The sequence below is a fragment of the Leptodactylus fuscus genome, chromosome 8 (assembly GCF_031893055.1).
Source record: "Leptodactylus fuscus isolate aLepFus1 chromosome 8, aLepFus1.hap2, whole genome shotgun sequence".
Classification (NCBI taxonomy): Eukaryota; Metazoa; Chordata; class Amphibia; order Anura; family Leptodactylidae; genus Leptodactylus; species Leptodactylus fuscus.
In genome coordinates this window covers 18,641,830-18,657,357 of record NC_134272.1, presented here as the reverse complement: position 1 = coordinate 18,657,357, position 15,528 = coordinate 18,641,830, and the positions used below count along the sequence as shown (strand labels likewise).

Here is a 15,528-nt window from a genome sequence, read left to right as displayed (position 1 = left end):
ATTCAGGTCTTTGGAGATGGACTTGTAGCCTTGAGATTGCTCATGCTTCCTCACAATTTTGCTTCTCAAGTCCTCATTTTGGTCTTCTTTCTTTTCTCCATGCTCAATGTGGTCACACAAGGACACACAGGACAGAGGTTGAGTCAACTTTAATCTATTTCAACTGGCTGCAAGTGTGATTTAGTTATTGCCACCATCTGTTAGGTGCCTCAGGTAAGTAACAGGTGCTGTTAATTACACAAATTAGAGAAGCATCACATGATTTTTCAAACAGTGCCAATACTTTTGTCCACCCCTTTTTTATGTTTGGTGTTGAATTATATCCAATTTGGGTTTTTGACAATTCTTTTTGTGGTTTTCCATTGAAGACAAATTAAATGAAGATAATAATACCAAAGAATTTGTGATTGAAATCATTTTCTGGAAGAAAATGATAATTATATGACAGAATTTCAGGGGTGCCAATACTTTTGGCCAACACAGTACATACAGGCAGATTTGATGTGGATTTTCCAAGTTTCCACTGGAGACCACAACATGTGATTTCCAAAGAGACCTTCAGACTCTCATATGAAAGTGAAAGTATGAGATGAGAGCAGATGAAAATGGAGGCTGCACACGTTGTTGTTCTCCTGCTTCTCCTCTTACAGACAGGTAAGTTTTACTTCCCTGTTTTATTTGCAGAGACAAATAATTGAGGAAATATACAAAGATGAGGTGAATGTGGTAGAGCTTCTGTAGTACAGGCAGCAGCACAGTGCTCAAGATAACACGAGACTGAATGTGACCCGTGTACTATACACATACTGTATGCTACATGGATGTAGTCTTAGTGATGAGAAGTACGATATGACACGAGAAGGTATCATGTGTTTAGGGCAGAGAACGCAGGATCTAGCTGTGCTTTTGTAGCTTTCATGCATGAAGATGACCATTAATAGTCTCCCTGTATTAACCCTGTGTGCAAACTGAAAGTGTGAGGCTTTTCTACAATACAAGAGGCAACCTCTGAAAAACAATTTTTTCTGTTTCTGATTATACAGTCTCCATCAATGTCTCTAACACTTGGAGATTGATATAGGCGGCAGGAGCTCTGAAATAAACTAACACAGCAAACTAATAGTGTGAACAAGGTGCAGAACAGAGCTAAAAGAAACCTCTGACATATCAGGCCACAAGGATGCCCTGGGACACCATGTATACCCATCCCGTATATAAGGAGAGATCTCAGTCTATTTAAGGCTTAGGCCCTACATCATGAAACACAGCTAAAAAAAAATGCACCGAAAAGGCGCTGCATTTTTTTTTCTCTGGCATTTTTCATTGAGTTTTTGCTGCATTTTTCTTCGCGTTTTCTTCCCCTATTAAACATATAGAGAAAATTCTGCAGCTAAAACTAACATACTACATTTTTCACAAAACATATCTGCCTTTCCTCAGCTCTTTTTTCCCCACAATGTGTGGGTGAGATTAAACAAACTCTCATTCACTTTATTGGTAATGTACAACACTGTGGGTTTTTTTCCACTGCTTTTCAACAGCAGCAAAAACATTGCTTTAGACAACTAAAATGGTTCTTCCAGGCATACTCAGGGTGACTGGGTTGGGGGAGGGGGACAAAAAAGAAGGGAGTAGTGACCTATAGCCAGTCCTCGGTTCTGCGGTTGGTCCCCTGTTCCATCCAGTGTCAGCGCTGGTCAGACTTGAAGCTCAGGTGACCGCTGCAGTCTATCGCTGGCCCCAGGAGTCAAATGCTAATACGTTACCGGTATCAAACATGTGACCACTGAGCATTTAGTGATCTGCTTTACAGCATAGTCATGACCATAGGCAGCAACAGTGTGGAGCTGACTGAATGAGGTCTGAGGGGGAGTTTTCTATATATGCTGTGTCCAGGGCGAGGACGAGATAGGCTGTGATATCTATTGTCAGTAAATGATGTGACTGCTGCAAAGAAAATCGCTACAGAATTGGCAAGTGTCAATCTATTATTAGGCTTAAGGGTGGAAAGTGTAACAATTGATAAAGGACTTACTTTACAATATAGATATGGACGTGGAAAATTAAAACTAAAAATCATCAAAAATTGTTAAAAAAAATGTTTCACGTAAAAGCGGTTTATATAGGCCATTTTGGAGAAACATTTGCTTTAAATACTTTAGGGATAGAGATTTCAGATGTTACAGACTGTACATTATGTTACTTGTGCTACAATACTTGTTTCTGTAGTGTTTTAAAGCAAAACTATCACTGCCCCCAACTACTTTAAGCCCCATGGATGCGTAGAAAAAGCACTTTTATTCTTAATTCAAAAGAGGATCTTGGAGCACAGGGGGAGTTTTCTCCTATTACTGAGCACTGCTGCATCATCACTAAACATGCCCATCCTGCATTTAGCTCCTCCCCCTGGGCAGTGGGAGGATCAACTCACACTGGATCATCACTGCTTAGGGGGAGGAGCTGAGTGCAGGATGGGCGTGTTTAGTGATGATGCAGCAGTGCTTCTTCTTTTGAATGAAAAATAAAAGTGCATTTACTACACATCCCTGGGGCTCTGAAACTTATGAAAGGTATCATTTTTATTCTGCTAACAACATCTACAGCATTATGAGAGCAGTTTCAAGTAGTAGGGGCAGTGATCAAAATTCTTTTAAAAGTGAATGATTTAGAGCAGAGCACTATATAAATAGTGGGGCACATTTATGAAAAGTGGTTTTCATTCACACCAGTCTTCATAGCCTTGGAGCCAGCGCCAGGCGAGCCTCATATATGACGTGATGCATTCCTCCTCATAAATGAGGCATGCCCTCTGCCGGGCTGTGTGCCTAAGGGGAAAAAAAAAAAATGTACAAAAGCCCTCAGGGAAAAGCATACCAGCCCCTACACCAGCTGGTATACATCATCTCCCCCCCCCCCCCCCCATCATTTACACCAGATTTTGGGCATATTGATGATCATTCTGACGGTTCTAATGCCCCACCGCCTTCACGCCATGATCACGTCCTCTTGTCAGGAAATTTTTAGTTGCACTTTTTAGCTCAAACATCCCAACTTTATATACCTTGTAATTCAGGAATGAAAAAGAACAGAAGTGAAGCCGGGAATGGATCTGTTAGGGCAGGTTCACACCTGCGCCTGGTCTCCACTTTGCAGGTTTCCGTTTTCTGCCCGAGAAACTGGACAGGAGACGGAAATCAGCAGTCACTTTTCAAACCCAGTCATTTGAATAATTCTTTTAAATCTGTTTGCAAAGTGACCTCCCGTGAGCACCTTCTGGTCTCCACGGTGGAACCTTTTTTTTTAACCGGACACAAAGCTGAACATGCGGGACTTTGTGTCTGGTTAAAAAAACAAACAAAAAAAAAAAAAAACGGTTTCGCCGCGGAGACCAGAAAACGCTCACGAGCGGACACTTACTGCTGGTTTTGTCAGGGTTTCTCAGGCAGAAGACGGAAACCCACAAAGCAGAGACCGGGCACAGGTGTGAACCCGCCCTTACATGACCCCTTACATGACTGACTTATAATGGAGTCTATGGAGTTTCCCTCAGGGTAGATCCTTCCAATGCAGATGTAAACAGCCTTTTCTCCCTTCCCAGTGTTAAGGACTGCATTGCATGTAAGATAGAAGGAAATGTTACATACATTGAAGTTAATAGCTGAGAGACTCTAGTAAGCTACACAAATCTCTGGATTGCATTGAATATAGCTATACAAATTATCATAAATATTTTGATAGATTGTATGTTTGGCCATTACCTGCGTGCTCTTTTTTCTGTCTCTAGTTTCAGCTTTGAAGTTGTTTGTCCCACCAAGTCATAAAGCCGTTTTGGGAAAAAATGTGCAGATCCCGTGCTCATTCTCAGTGGACAAACCTCCAGTCCAACGTTCACTACTTGAAATTATTTGGTATTTCCAAGGACAACAAGTCTTAAGAGTTGACGACAAATCAGAGAAAATCCCAAACCCCAGATTGTCCTATGTAGACAAAGCCTGGGATAGGGGCGCTGATCTGATTATTTCAAACACAATACTGTCTGATGGCGGCCTGTACAAGTGTGCTGTAATATACGGCTCACAGAGGAAGGAGGGGGAGGTCAGGCTGGACATACAAGGTAAGGATTTACAGATTTTCTGACAAATGCTGTAAATATATTTTTGAAGGTTACCTGTCACGGTTGTGCCTATGTCCAAACAAGGGGATACTGAATACAGTGTGCACCTCTAAGGGAATGGGGTAGGAGACTTTCCCTGACGCTACGGTGGCTGACTAGGCCCTGCCTGCGGGTGTTAGTCAGCTGTTCCCAGGCTAGTCCTGGCCCCAACAACTCCAGGCTCTCTAAACAAGCAGACCTAATGGATAGGTAGGGGAAGAGCTACAAGAGGTTAGGGACTGGGAAGCGAAAGGTGGTCACCCCTGCTGAAACAAAGGTGCAAAACAAAACTAGGATGGGATGTGCTGGGAACAAACAAGAAGCACAACAAAAACACACAACAGGAGAATAAGGAGAGGATCAGTGAGGAAAGGGTTAACAGGACAGGGGCAACATAAACCTGAACCCTAAACGAAACCTCACTAATACACAGACAGTGTCAGGCAACCAGACTATGTAGGACAGGGAAAGTGTAGAGGGGAAAACAGACTCTCACACAAGGTAACACTCTCACCACTTCCAAGTCAGTTCCTTAACTGCGCAACTTCCAAGTAACTCCTTCTAACTGGGCCACAAATTCTGGTTGGTAACAAGAAAAACCGGCAGAATGAAGTCAGCCCTCAGCCTTATACAGGCCCGGAACAATCCAATAGGTTGATGAGTATTACAAATACCTGAGGCTCAAATCAAAGAAACCTCAAGTGTACACTAAAGGCAGATACTCAACACCGAAACAAATAGCTCAGTGGCAAGAAAACCACCAGAGAGCCACAGAACACTGGCCCAAATCTCCAGCCACAGACCACCAGAAAACACACAAATTTTAAAGTACTCGGGTCATGACATTACCATCCCTTTTTGTACACAGAGATGATCTTGGCATTACAGATGATGGATCCTCGTACATCATCAGATGTACCAACTACATAACTGTTCTGACTACTTCAAAGCAAAAGCCTCTGTCTGACACTTTTCTTTGAGTAGCTGGCTAATTGCAATGACATTCATAAGCCGGAACAAAGCATATTGATATTTTATAAGCTTTATTTGCGTGATCTAAATTGATGATTTATCCATTAATATCTCAGATCATAAAGAAGTGGTAGGTCCCATGAAGCAGGCCCCGCTTCATATGCTCGATTAGTGCCAGAGGGGGAAAGTCAGCGTAGCTCCATCCGTGGACCAGAATGAAGATTTACTGTATAAGGGCTAGTTCACATGGGGGGCGGTAGGGTGGATTTTGGCACCAAGAGTGACGTGGGGAGCTGTGCACTCTCTGGTCAAAACCTGCCTGTCACCACTGTCGCGGTCACGGCTTCCCCCTCTGGAGTCGGCTCAAATGAATGGGCCGACTCTGGAGATTGCTGCCGCCAGACGGACACCGCGGCTTGACGAGCCGTGGAATCTGCCTGAAGAAAGGGCAGCTCGCTTCTTTTTTTCCGCTAGCGGCATTATGACGGATTATGACCTGGATTACGTTCCATATTCCACCCCCTGTGTGCTCGTGTGAACGGGCCCTAAAACGCCATACGTTCCTCAGATGGCCATTCACTTAAATGGATCCCGTGTAATTCTACATTTCTCAGGTAGACCAGAGGAGATTGACCTGCAGGTCTTCACAAAGTTGACCTCTTTACAAGACTTGTTTAATTCTTGCTTTCTCAACCTTTTCTGTGAACACTGATGGGTTAGCGTTTTCCCCATAAAGTGTTCTTATTTGTAACATTTGCAGAATGTATTGATATTGAAGAATTAAAACCTTGAAAGAAATTCCTTTATATGCCCTTTAATGTGTATGTCTGGTAAATCTCTGATATGTCATAGTCATGTCAGAAATCTTCATTGGAGGCATGAGCTCTAAAACTGGATTAGTTGGACAAATTTGTTATTTTCTTTACATGTAACACTTTAAAATATTTCTTAAATTCAGCTCCTCCGCAGGCGACCATCACAGATAAGACAGTTTTAATGAATACGACGAGTGTCCTGCGCTGCTCCATCACTGGATTCTACCCTGTGGACATTGATGTGAAATGGTTCAGGGGCGCAGAGAGACTGAATGATGTGACTGTGGAGACTCCTAGGAGAAACCAAGATGGATTATATAATGTGAACAGCTCAGTGATGATCATACCCAGTGAGGAGGACAGAGAACAGAACTTCTCGTGTACAGTCCAACATGAATCTCTACAGCAACCGCTCCAGGAGATGTTTCAGCTTTCTTATGGAGGTAAATAAAGAGGATAAAAAGGCTACACTGGAGATGAGACAAGTTTAATACTGTTCAACGCAGGGGTCTCAAACACACAACTCACAGGCTGCATGTGGCTGAAATCTGCAGCCCACGGCCTTCTCTCCAGTTCCACGGAGAACCCCCAACTTTTAATATAATTCTCAAAACAACCTAGGAGCCTAGAAATCATTCTGGGCATTGCCAAACCTCCCCAAAATGGCAATGCGCAGTAAAAATGGCACCTCGGTTAGCAGAGGCCCGGCTATGGAAACCGGTGAGCTCCATATTATCCGACATCCACCGTAAAAATATGGCAGATGGAGTCCAGCACCAAAATTTCTTTATTAGTTAAAAATGTACTTTTAATTCTAAATCCCTAAAATACATACTTGGAGTGAATAGTAGATTACATTGCTTATGCGTTTCGGCGGTTTAGTACCTCTTACTCATAGCATGAATAGCTAAAAACGCCATAAAAACCATATCCATCAATAATTAGTAATGACATCAAATGCACAAAGAAAGCGAAGGAAAGAGAGAACACATCAATAACAACAAATAGAGCAGTATCAATATACTATTCACCAATGTGAATCTACTCCTAAAAAGACACATCAGGAACATATTACATATTAGTATATACAGTCCTATGAAAAAGTTTGGGCACCCCTATTAATCTTAATCATTTTTAGTTCTAAATATTTTGGTATTTGCAACAGCCATTTCAGTTTGATATATCTAATAACTGATGGACACAGTAATATTTCAGGATTGAAATGAGGTTTATTGTACTAACAGAAAATGCGCAATATGCATTAAACCAAAATTTGACCGGTGCAAAAATATGGGCACCTCAACAGAAAAGTGACATTAATATTTAGTACATCCTCCTTTTGCAAAGATAACAGCCTCTAGTCGCTTCCTGTAGCTTTTAATCAGTTCCTGGATCCTGGATGAAGGTATTTTGGACCATTTCTTTCTACAAAACAATTCAAGTTCAGTTAAGTTTGATGGTCGCCGAACATGGACAGCCCGCTCTCAAATGATCTGAAAACAAAGATTGTTCAACATAGTTGTTCAGGGGAAGGATACAAAACGTTGTCTCAGAGATTTAACCTGTCAGTTTCCACTGTGAGGAACATAGTAAGGAAATGGAAGACCACAGGGACAGTTCTTGTTAAGCCCAGAAGTGGCAGGCCAAGAAAAATATCAGAAAGGCAGAGAAGAAGAATGGTGAGAACAGTCAAGGACAATCCACAGACCACCTCCAAAGAGCTGCAGCATCATCTTGCTGCAGATGGTGTCACTGTGCATCGGTCAACTATACAGCGCACTTTGCACAAATAGAAGCTGTATGGGAGAGTGATGAGAAAGAAGCCGTTTCTGCACGTACGCCACAAATAGAGTTGCCTGAGGTATGAAAAAGCACATTTGGACAAGGCAGCTTCATTTTGGAAACAAAAATTGAGTTGTTTGGTTATAAAAAAAGGCGTTATGCATGGTGTCCAAAAAGAAACAGCATTCCAAGAAAAACACATGCTACCCACTGTAAAATTTGGTGGAGGTTCCATCATGCTTTGGGGCTGTGTGGCCAATGCCGGCATCGGGAATCTTGTTAAAGTTGAGAGTCGCATGGATTCCACTCAGTATCAACAGATTCTTGAGAATAATGTTCAAGAATCAGTGACGAAGTTGAAGTTACGCCGGGGATGGATATTTCAGCAAGACAATGATCCAAAACACCGCTCCAAATCCTCAGGCATTCATGCAGAGGAACAATTACAATGTTCTGGAATGGCCATCCCAGTCCCCAGACCTGAATATCATTGAACATCTGTGGGATGATTTGAAGCGGGCTGTCCATGCTCGGCGACCATCTAACTTAACTGAACTTGAATTGTTTGTCCAAAATACCTTTATCCAGGATCCAGGAACTGATTAAAAGCTACAGGAAGCGACTAGAGGCTGTTATCTTTGCAAAAGGAGGATCTACTAAATATTAATGTCACTTTTCTGTTGAGGTGCCCATACTTTTGCACCGGTCAAATTTTGGTTTAATGCATATTGCACATTTTCTGTTAGTACAATAAACCTCATTTCAATCCTGAAATAGTACTGTGTCCATCAGTTATTAGATATATCAAACTGAAATGGCTGTTGCAAATACCAAAATATTTAGAACTAAAAATGATTAAGATTAATAGGGGTGCCCAAACTTTTTCATAGGACTGTACATATACTATACAGGGGGTAGAAGTTACATCTTCTAAAAATGTCTTGTTCTTGAAATGCTATATCAGATTGAGAAATCATTTCTTTTCTATTTTATTTACAGCCGTCCCAACTATTCACATCCTTCCTCACACATTTATAAAGAATGTAGAACAGATATTGGTTTGCCAGGTATCGGGGTTTTACCCAGAATCCATTGTGGTGAACTGGTTTATGAACGGGATACCTATGGAGAAGACTGCAATGAAAAGAATTAACAGCTCAGCCTTGGAAGCCGTCCTTCACTTTATGCCAACCGAAGAGAACTGGGGCATGGAGGTCTCGTGTGTGGTGGAACATGAAACCCTGCTCCGTCCACAGGTTAAGAGCCTGGAAGTACTGGGAAAAGGTGAATATATGATAAAAATGTGCACAGTATGACATAACTAAACCAGAACTGAACAACTTGCGGGAATGGAATGGAACAGGTCACATTACTTATCAGAATTATTACCTCGTGAGAAAAATGCAGCAATTCTGGCAGATTGTAGTGCTCGAAAACATCTTATGGAGAAATCTGCCTTTAAGATTATAGGAAATGAATTACTTTAAGGGCTAGTTCACACGTGAACTGCCCGCGCGGGTTTTGACACCGAGAGAGACGTGGCGAGCTGCGTCTCTCTCTGGTCAAAACCCGCCTGCCGCGACCATCGCGGTCGTGGCTTTCCCCTCCGCTGTCGGCTTTGGACATGGTGCACACCTGCAGAGGAGTCTCTGTTAGAGACTGTGTCACAAGGTCTTCCTGAAAAAGTTGGGAGATGAAAAAGTTCTGCACAGAGAATTTTTTCTTCCGTCACTTCAAGTTTTAAAATGACAGACATCCATTACAGTCAATGGGGTTTGCTGTACTCCGTGTGTAACCGCTATTACAGCCGCCTATTGGTTTTTCTGGACCTCCGACTGATCAGAACAACAGAAAGGCGACGCTAGTGTGAGGTAAAAATCTGGACCAAAACCACGCTAGTGTGAACCTAGTGTCAATGAATAAATTACAGTTCTAAGCCTGTGTTCACACTACTGTTGGATATCCACTTTGATAATGTCCGTTAAAAAATAAAAAGGAAACCGATCATAACTGACATTAAGGGACACTAACTGATTTTAATGTGTCGGTTTAATGGACACATTAGCATCAGTTACTGTCTGTTTTTGTTTTTTTTTTTGCTATTTTTCTGTTTCTGCTTTCTGAGGGTCAGTGCACACAGAATTTTTTGGCGCTGATTTTGACGCGGAATCCGCCTCAAAATCAGCCTCCAAAAAAAGCTTCCCAAAGTTTCCCTGAGACTGCACAGAAAAAAAAAAGGACAGAAATAAAACAGTATAGCAGATGCCTGTCTGTTACTGTCCATTACCCATAGACACAAATGTTAAAAAGTAACAGATTCTTGATATCTGTTATGACCCCATTATTTATTGCAGACACAAAAGTCCTGCACCCCAGATTTTTCTGTCTGCAAAAAATAACGGACATGTGATGAGTTTGGTGCAAACGGACACCGGTAACAGACAAAATCCTATAAAATCAATGGGATTTTTAATGAATTTGTGATGGGTCTGCTGGCGTCCGTGGTTAAAATCTTGTAACAGACACTAACAGCAGACACTACTGACTGTCACCAATGGTAGTGTGAGCGCTTCATTACAGAACAGTTATTAGAACATTTGTTTGAATTTTATCACATTATGAACAATCTCTTCTTATTTGTTTTTTTCCCTTTGATTCAGATCTGAAGGCAAAACATAAACATTTAGTTCTAATGGTTTCCGTATTACTGTCTGTGATATTCGGAGCTGGGACTATTTCCTTTTACGTGTTCAGATACATGCGGAAACGTAAGTCATTAATGTTACTTCCTAATATAAAGGAATTTGGATTCTCTGTATATCTGACCATGCCTAACTGGTGCTAGGAAACAGGATTTCGGTCTGCGTTTGCATACATAGTTCGGCCTAGCAGAGCTCATTGGTATCAAACAGCTAATTAAATGTGGTCTTTGATTTCCAAAAAATGTTGAGAATCATTTACAAGATAATGTCATCTCATGTTCTGTTATGGACTACAAATATCCACCAAACAACTTCCATACATTATCACAACATGATGGAAAAATTCTTTAAGTGAGACACTTCACATCATAATCACTGGGAAGACACATAAATATACATAGCACATACAACTATTGACAGAATATCACAAAATCATGTTATTTTTCAAAGCTAGTCATCATGTGCCGCACATCTCAGGATACATTGAGCTGCTTTATCCATTGCCACACAGGTTGCACAAATGGCATGTGAATAATGAATGCACCGGCCTGTGATAATATAGGAGATTATTTCAGTCATATGACTACTTCATAGCCATTTTAATGCATGAGATTAGTTTTTTTTATTACATGAAAAGTTGCCAGGTATCTATAAATCCTGTAAGGAAGCAGAAGATTTGTTTCTTTACTGCCACAAGAACATTAAAGAGGGCCTTTCATAGTTTGGGGCACAGGCAGTTCTATATACTGCTGGAAAGACGACAGTGCGCTGAATTCAACGCACTATCGGCTTTCCCAATCTGTGCCCCGGGTAAAGAGCTAGCGGTCCCAGTACCGTAGCGCTTTACAGCCAGAAGGGCGTTGCTGACAGTCTGTCAGGTATGTCCTTCTCCACAGCAGCACCAATAGCGCTGTATAGTGTGAGCGGGAGGAACGCCCCCTCCCTCTGCTGACAGTGCTTGTCCATAGACGAGTATTATCAGGAGGGGAGGGGGCGTTCCTCCCCGCTCACACTGTACAGCGCGACAGGCGCTGCTGTGGAGAAGGACGTTCCTGATTGTCAGGAACGCCCTTCTGACTATAAAAAGCTACAATACCAGGACCACTAGCTCTTCACCCAGGGCACAGATCGGGAAAGCTGACAGTGCACTGAATTCACTTTCCAGCAGTATATAGAACTGCCTGCGTCCCATGAAAGGTCCACTTTAAAAGCCATAAAGAAATACAAGTAAGACAATTCCCTGTAAAGCAGCGCCCTCTTTATAAGGCAAAATAAGACTGGCCCGATATTGATGACTGATACTTAGAATAACTCTACGACAAGTCAGACATTCAGGACCTGAATCAGAGATAAATAAGTAGAAGCTAAAATCGGATTTAGTCTTGAAAATGTTTGATACTCCCTTGTCATACCCCTTCTGTGCATCCTAATACAGATTCTAAGCACCACAAATAATTCTTGATATTACTCATAACATGCTGTTTCTATTCTTTACTACCAAAATGTCTCTCTCTTGTTATGTGAGTGATGATTAATACGTCTATATTGGGGATTTGTCCATAATACACTTCCATAAGATGTTGGGCCTCAGACGTTATTTCTGATTCCATATCCAATAGGTCAGTGATGGCGAACCTTTTAGAGACCGAGTGCCCAAACTGCAACCCAAAACCCACAAAATTTTCGCAGAGTGCCAACACGACAATATAGACTTAATACTATGCGGATCCACAATTGCGGACAGTTACTGACCAAAAATTACAGTCATGTGGGGCTTTACAGAGCTTTCAATAATACAAACAACGCTGTACTGAAATGTAAAGGTCTCGGCATTTGGTACTTTGAACAATTAATTTTCACTATTTACATCGCACAGGATCTGTTTTATAGTTACCATGTAATATTCTTACATCCTGTACTAATATCACGTCTGCTATAAAACAGATACTGTGTGATATAAATAGTGAGGGGACCCCAGACAGTATTATATGCTCTGCAGTGGGCCCACCACACAATATTATATTCTCCACAGTACCACAGTAGCCCCCCAGTGTTATATGCTCCGCAGTAGGTGTCCCCCCCCCACAGAATTATATGCTCCACAGTGGCATCCACACACAGTATTGTGTGCTTATAAATAGGCCCCCCCCAGTATTATATGCTCTTTAGTACACCCCCCAGTATTATAAGCCACCCCAGTATTATAAGCCCCCCCAGTATTATACACTCCCCCCAGTATTATAAGCCCCCTCAGTATTATACACTCCCCTCAGTATTATACACTCCCCCCAGTATTATAAGCCCCCTCAGTATTATACACTCCCCCCAGTATTATACACCCCACCCAGTATTATAAGCCCCCCCAGTATTATACACTCCCCCCCAGTATTATAAGCGCTCCCCCCAACATCATATACACAGTGAGCCACTCTCATACTCACCCCTGAAGAGCCGCCGGCATCCACCTTCTTGTCACTGGCGGCGCTGATGACGTCATCGCGCCCGCGTCGGGGCAGAGGTTAAACTCTGCAGCCAGTGTAGGCCGCGGTTGCGCGATCCGCGGCCTACCCTGACAGCTTTCAGCTGTATGTGCATTTGCACATACAACTGAAGGCAGTGATCGCTCATCAACGGGGAATCCTGTACCGGATTCCCTGTTGGTGAGCGATCCGGGCGACCGCACGCGTGCCAGCATGGAGGGCTCTGCGTGCCCTCTCTGGCACGCGTGCCATAGGTTCGCCATCACTGCAATAGGTTATAAAAATTTCTCCACACATTTACTACCCTGTATAGTAAAAATAGAAATGTGACTGTTGCTGTTATTTTAGGTCATCCAAAGTTAAGAAATATCACACACACCACAGATGGCTGCTTCAGTCTGAACGTAGATCATTTCTACCCTAAAGAAATCTCAGTAACTTGGCAAGTCTTTCAACCTCCTTCAAGTAAAAATCCACAGGTCCTGCAACCTACATATCTCATGCAAGAAAACCAGGACGGCACCTATAATGTGACCAGCACCACTGAAAGCCTCAGAGACAAAGTCAATGAAAGTGAGGAATATCTCCTGCGGGCTACGGTAACACACCAAAAACTGAAACCTCCGGCCTACAGAGAGTGGACTAACCGGAACACAGACAACAAATGTACGTACCACGTGACCGCCTAATCTAACAGCATTTGCTATGTGAAGCAGAAGTCAGAATATAAACAGTATCTAAAGTCACATTGTGGATCTCATAGGTTTTCATAGTCAGTCTATTTATTTAGCTTACTTATACAGGTAGTCCTCGACTTACGACGTTGATCCGTTCTTGCGCGGCGGCGTAAACCGAATTTCGACGTAAGTCGGAAACCTACCATACCGACGCCACGTAGGAACGGATCAACGTGATTTAGTGTGCAGCGGCTCGGAACTACCTCCCCCCCCCCTTTAAAATAAAACCCTGAAACAGAATGTGAAACATATCGATCGGTGCAGGGTGGGCGGGCATTCAGGCCTCCTCTTCCTCCGATGTTCCGTCCTCCTTCTCCGGCGCTCGCGAACTGATAATGGCCTGGGCGCATGCGCAGTAGCCATAGTAGCCGCATTATGATACTGCGCATGCACCCAGGCCATTATCAGTTCGCGAGCGCCGGAGGAAGTGGTCAGGACATCGGAGGAAGAGGAGGCCTGAATGCCCGCCCGCCCACCCTGCACCGTTCAGTAAGTTTCACATTCTGTTTCAGGGTTTTATTTTACAAGCTCACTTGTAACAGCAAGCTGCCAGCTCTCTTGCGATGAGCAAGGACGAGCCTGCTGCAGAACCAGCATTGATTTGCTGCAGGCTAGTCCTTGCTAGCTGGGAGTGCTGGCAGTTTTCTGTTACAAGGGAGCTCTCATCTCTAGTCGTAACCACGAAACGTCGTAACCCGAGACCGTCGTAACCCGAGGACTACCTGTATAGCGCCATCATATTCCGCAGCACTGCACAGACATGGTCAGTCACTGTCCCATACCACTATGTCTGTGGAGTGTGGGAAGAAACCTAAACATGGGGAGAACATACAAACCGCTTGCAGATGTTTCCTTGGCAAGATGCGAACCCAAGACTCCAGCGCTGCAAGGCTGCAGTGCTAACCACTGAGCAACCATGCTTGCCCAATATGACTTATAATTCTCTTTTTTCTTTGTTTAAACTCCTTGTAGATCTTATGTCTTCTCCAGAATTGGGTGAAATCCTTACGCCGAATCTAATGCTGAACAGCCAGGCACAGCTCCAGTGCACAATCTCACATTATTACCCCGATAATCTGACTGTGAATTGGATAAGGAAAGTGATGGGCAATGAGGAAATCATTGAGACATCTGAGAAATACAAGATCACACCCCGCAGATCCCAGCACCAGCGTGATAAGACATTTACCTGTACGACAGGTCTAGTGCTGACCCCATCACTGGAGGACCAAGGATCAGAGATCATCTGCAGAGTGACACATCCCAGCCTGGAGCAGCCGGTGGAGCGGAGTACAGGACAGATACAAGTGTGGGGTAAGTTCAGACAACTAAAGCTTGGAGTGGGTTTAAGGGATTTTTCAGTATGAAGCTTTCCTTCTGGGTACATGCACTATATAGTTTGGATGACATAGATAAAAGATAACAGCTGAATGGTGGGGACCTCCACTAATGATAGGTGATAAATATCAAAAATCCACCCATTCAGATCCAGAAGATACCTTTAATATTGACAACCTATCCTATATATCGGATATCTTTAGGATATGTCATTTATATCAGATATTTTGGAGGACGACATCTGGCACCCTCAACAATTTAGAAAATGGGAGCAGCCCTGCAGTACGTACTGCAGGTCCCCTAAGCAAATTCAACATCAGTGTTATCCAAGCCATAAGATGTAGTAACCCGTCTGCACCAATTGGCAATCATTATGATTTTCTATCACTGTTACTCTCTAGTATAGTATATCTGTATTGCACATTGTATAACAGTAAGACAATCTGGTACATCGAAAAACAAACATTACATATTATACAAAGGATCCAAATACAGATTCTGCATCTACTAATGGCTATGACAATTACTGAATTATATAAGTCACATGTA

General features: G+C 42.8%; 1 protein-coding gene across 1 annotated transcript in view; it reads left to right on the top strand.

Moving 5' to 3' along the window:
- Nucleotides 1–605: 605 nt before the first annotated feature.
- The window catches only part of LOC142217149 (uncharacterized), a 31,992-nt gene continuing 17,069 nt past the window's right edge, over nucleotides 606–15,528 (top strand). Inside the window, exons 1-7 of the mRNA XM_075285339.1 lie at nucleotides 606–654; nucleotides 3,785–4,114; nucleotides 6,084–6,383; nucleotides 8,722–9,006; nucleotides 10,383–10,490; nucleotides 13,253–13,570; nucleotides 14,614–14,955. Coding sequence (XP_075141440.1) covers nucleotides 606–654; nucleotides 3,785–4,114; nucleotides 6,084–6,383; nucleotides 8,722–9,006; nucleotides 10,383–10,490; nucleotides 13,253–13,570; nucleotides 14,614–14,955 — 1,732 coding nt within the window. The remainder of the gene's footprint in view (nucleotides 655–3,784; nucleotides 4,115–6,083; nucleotides 6,384–8,721; nucleotides 9,007–10,382; nucleotides 10,491–13,252; nucleotides 13,571–14,613; nucleotides 14,956–15,528) is intronic.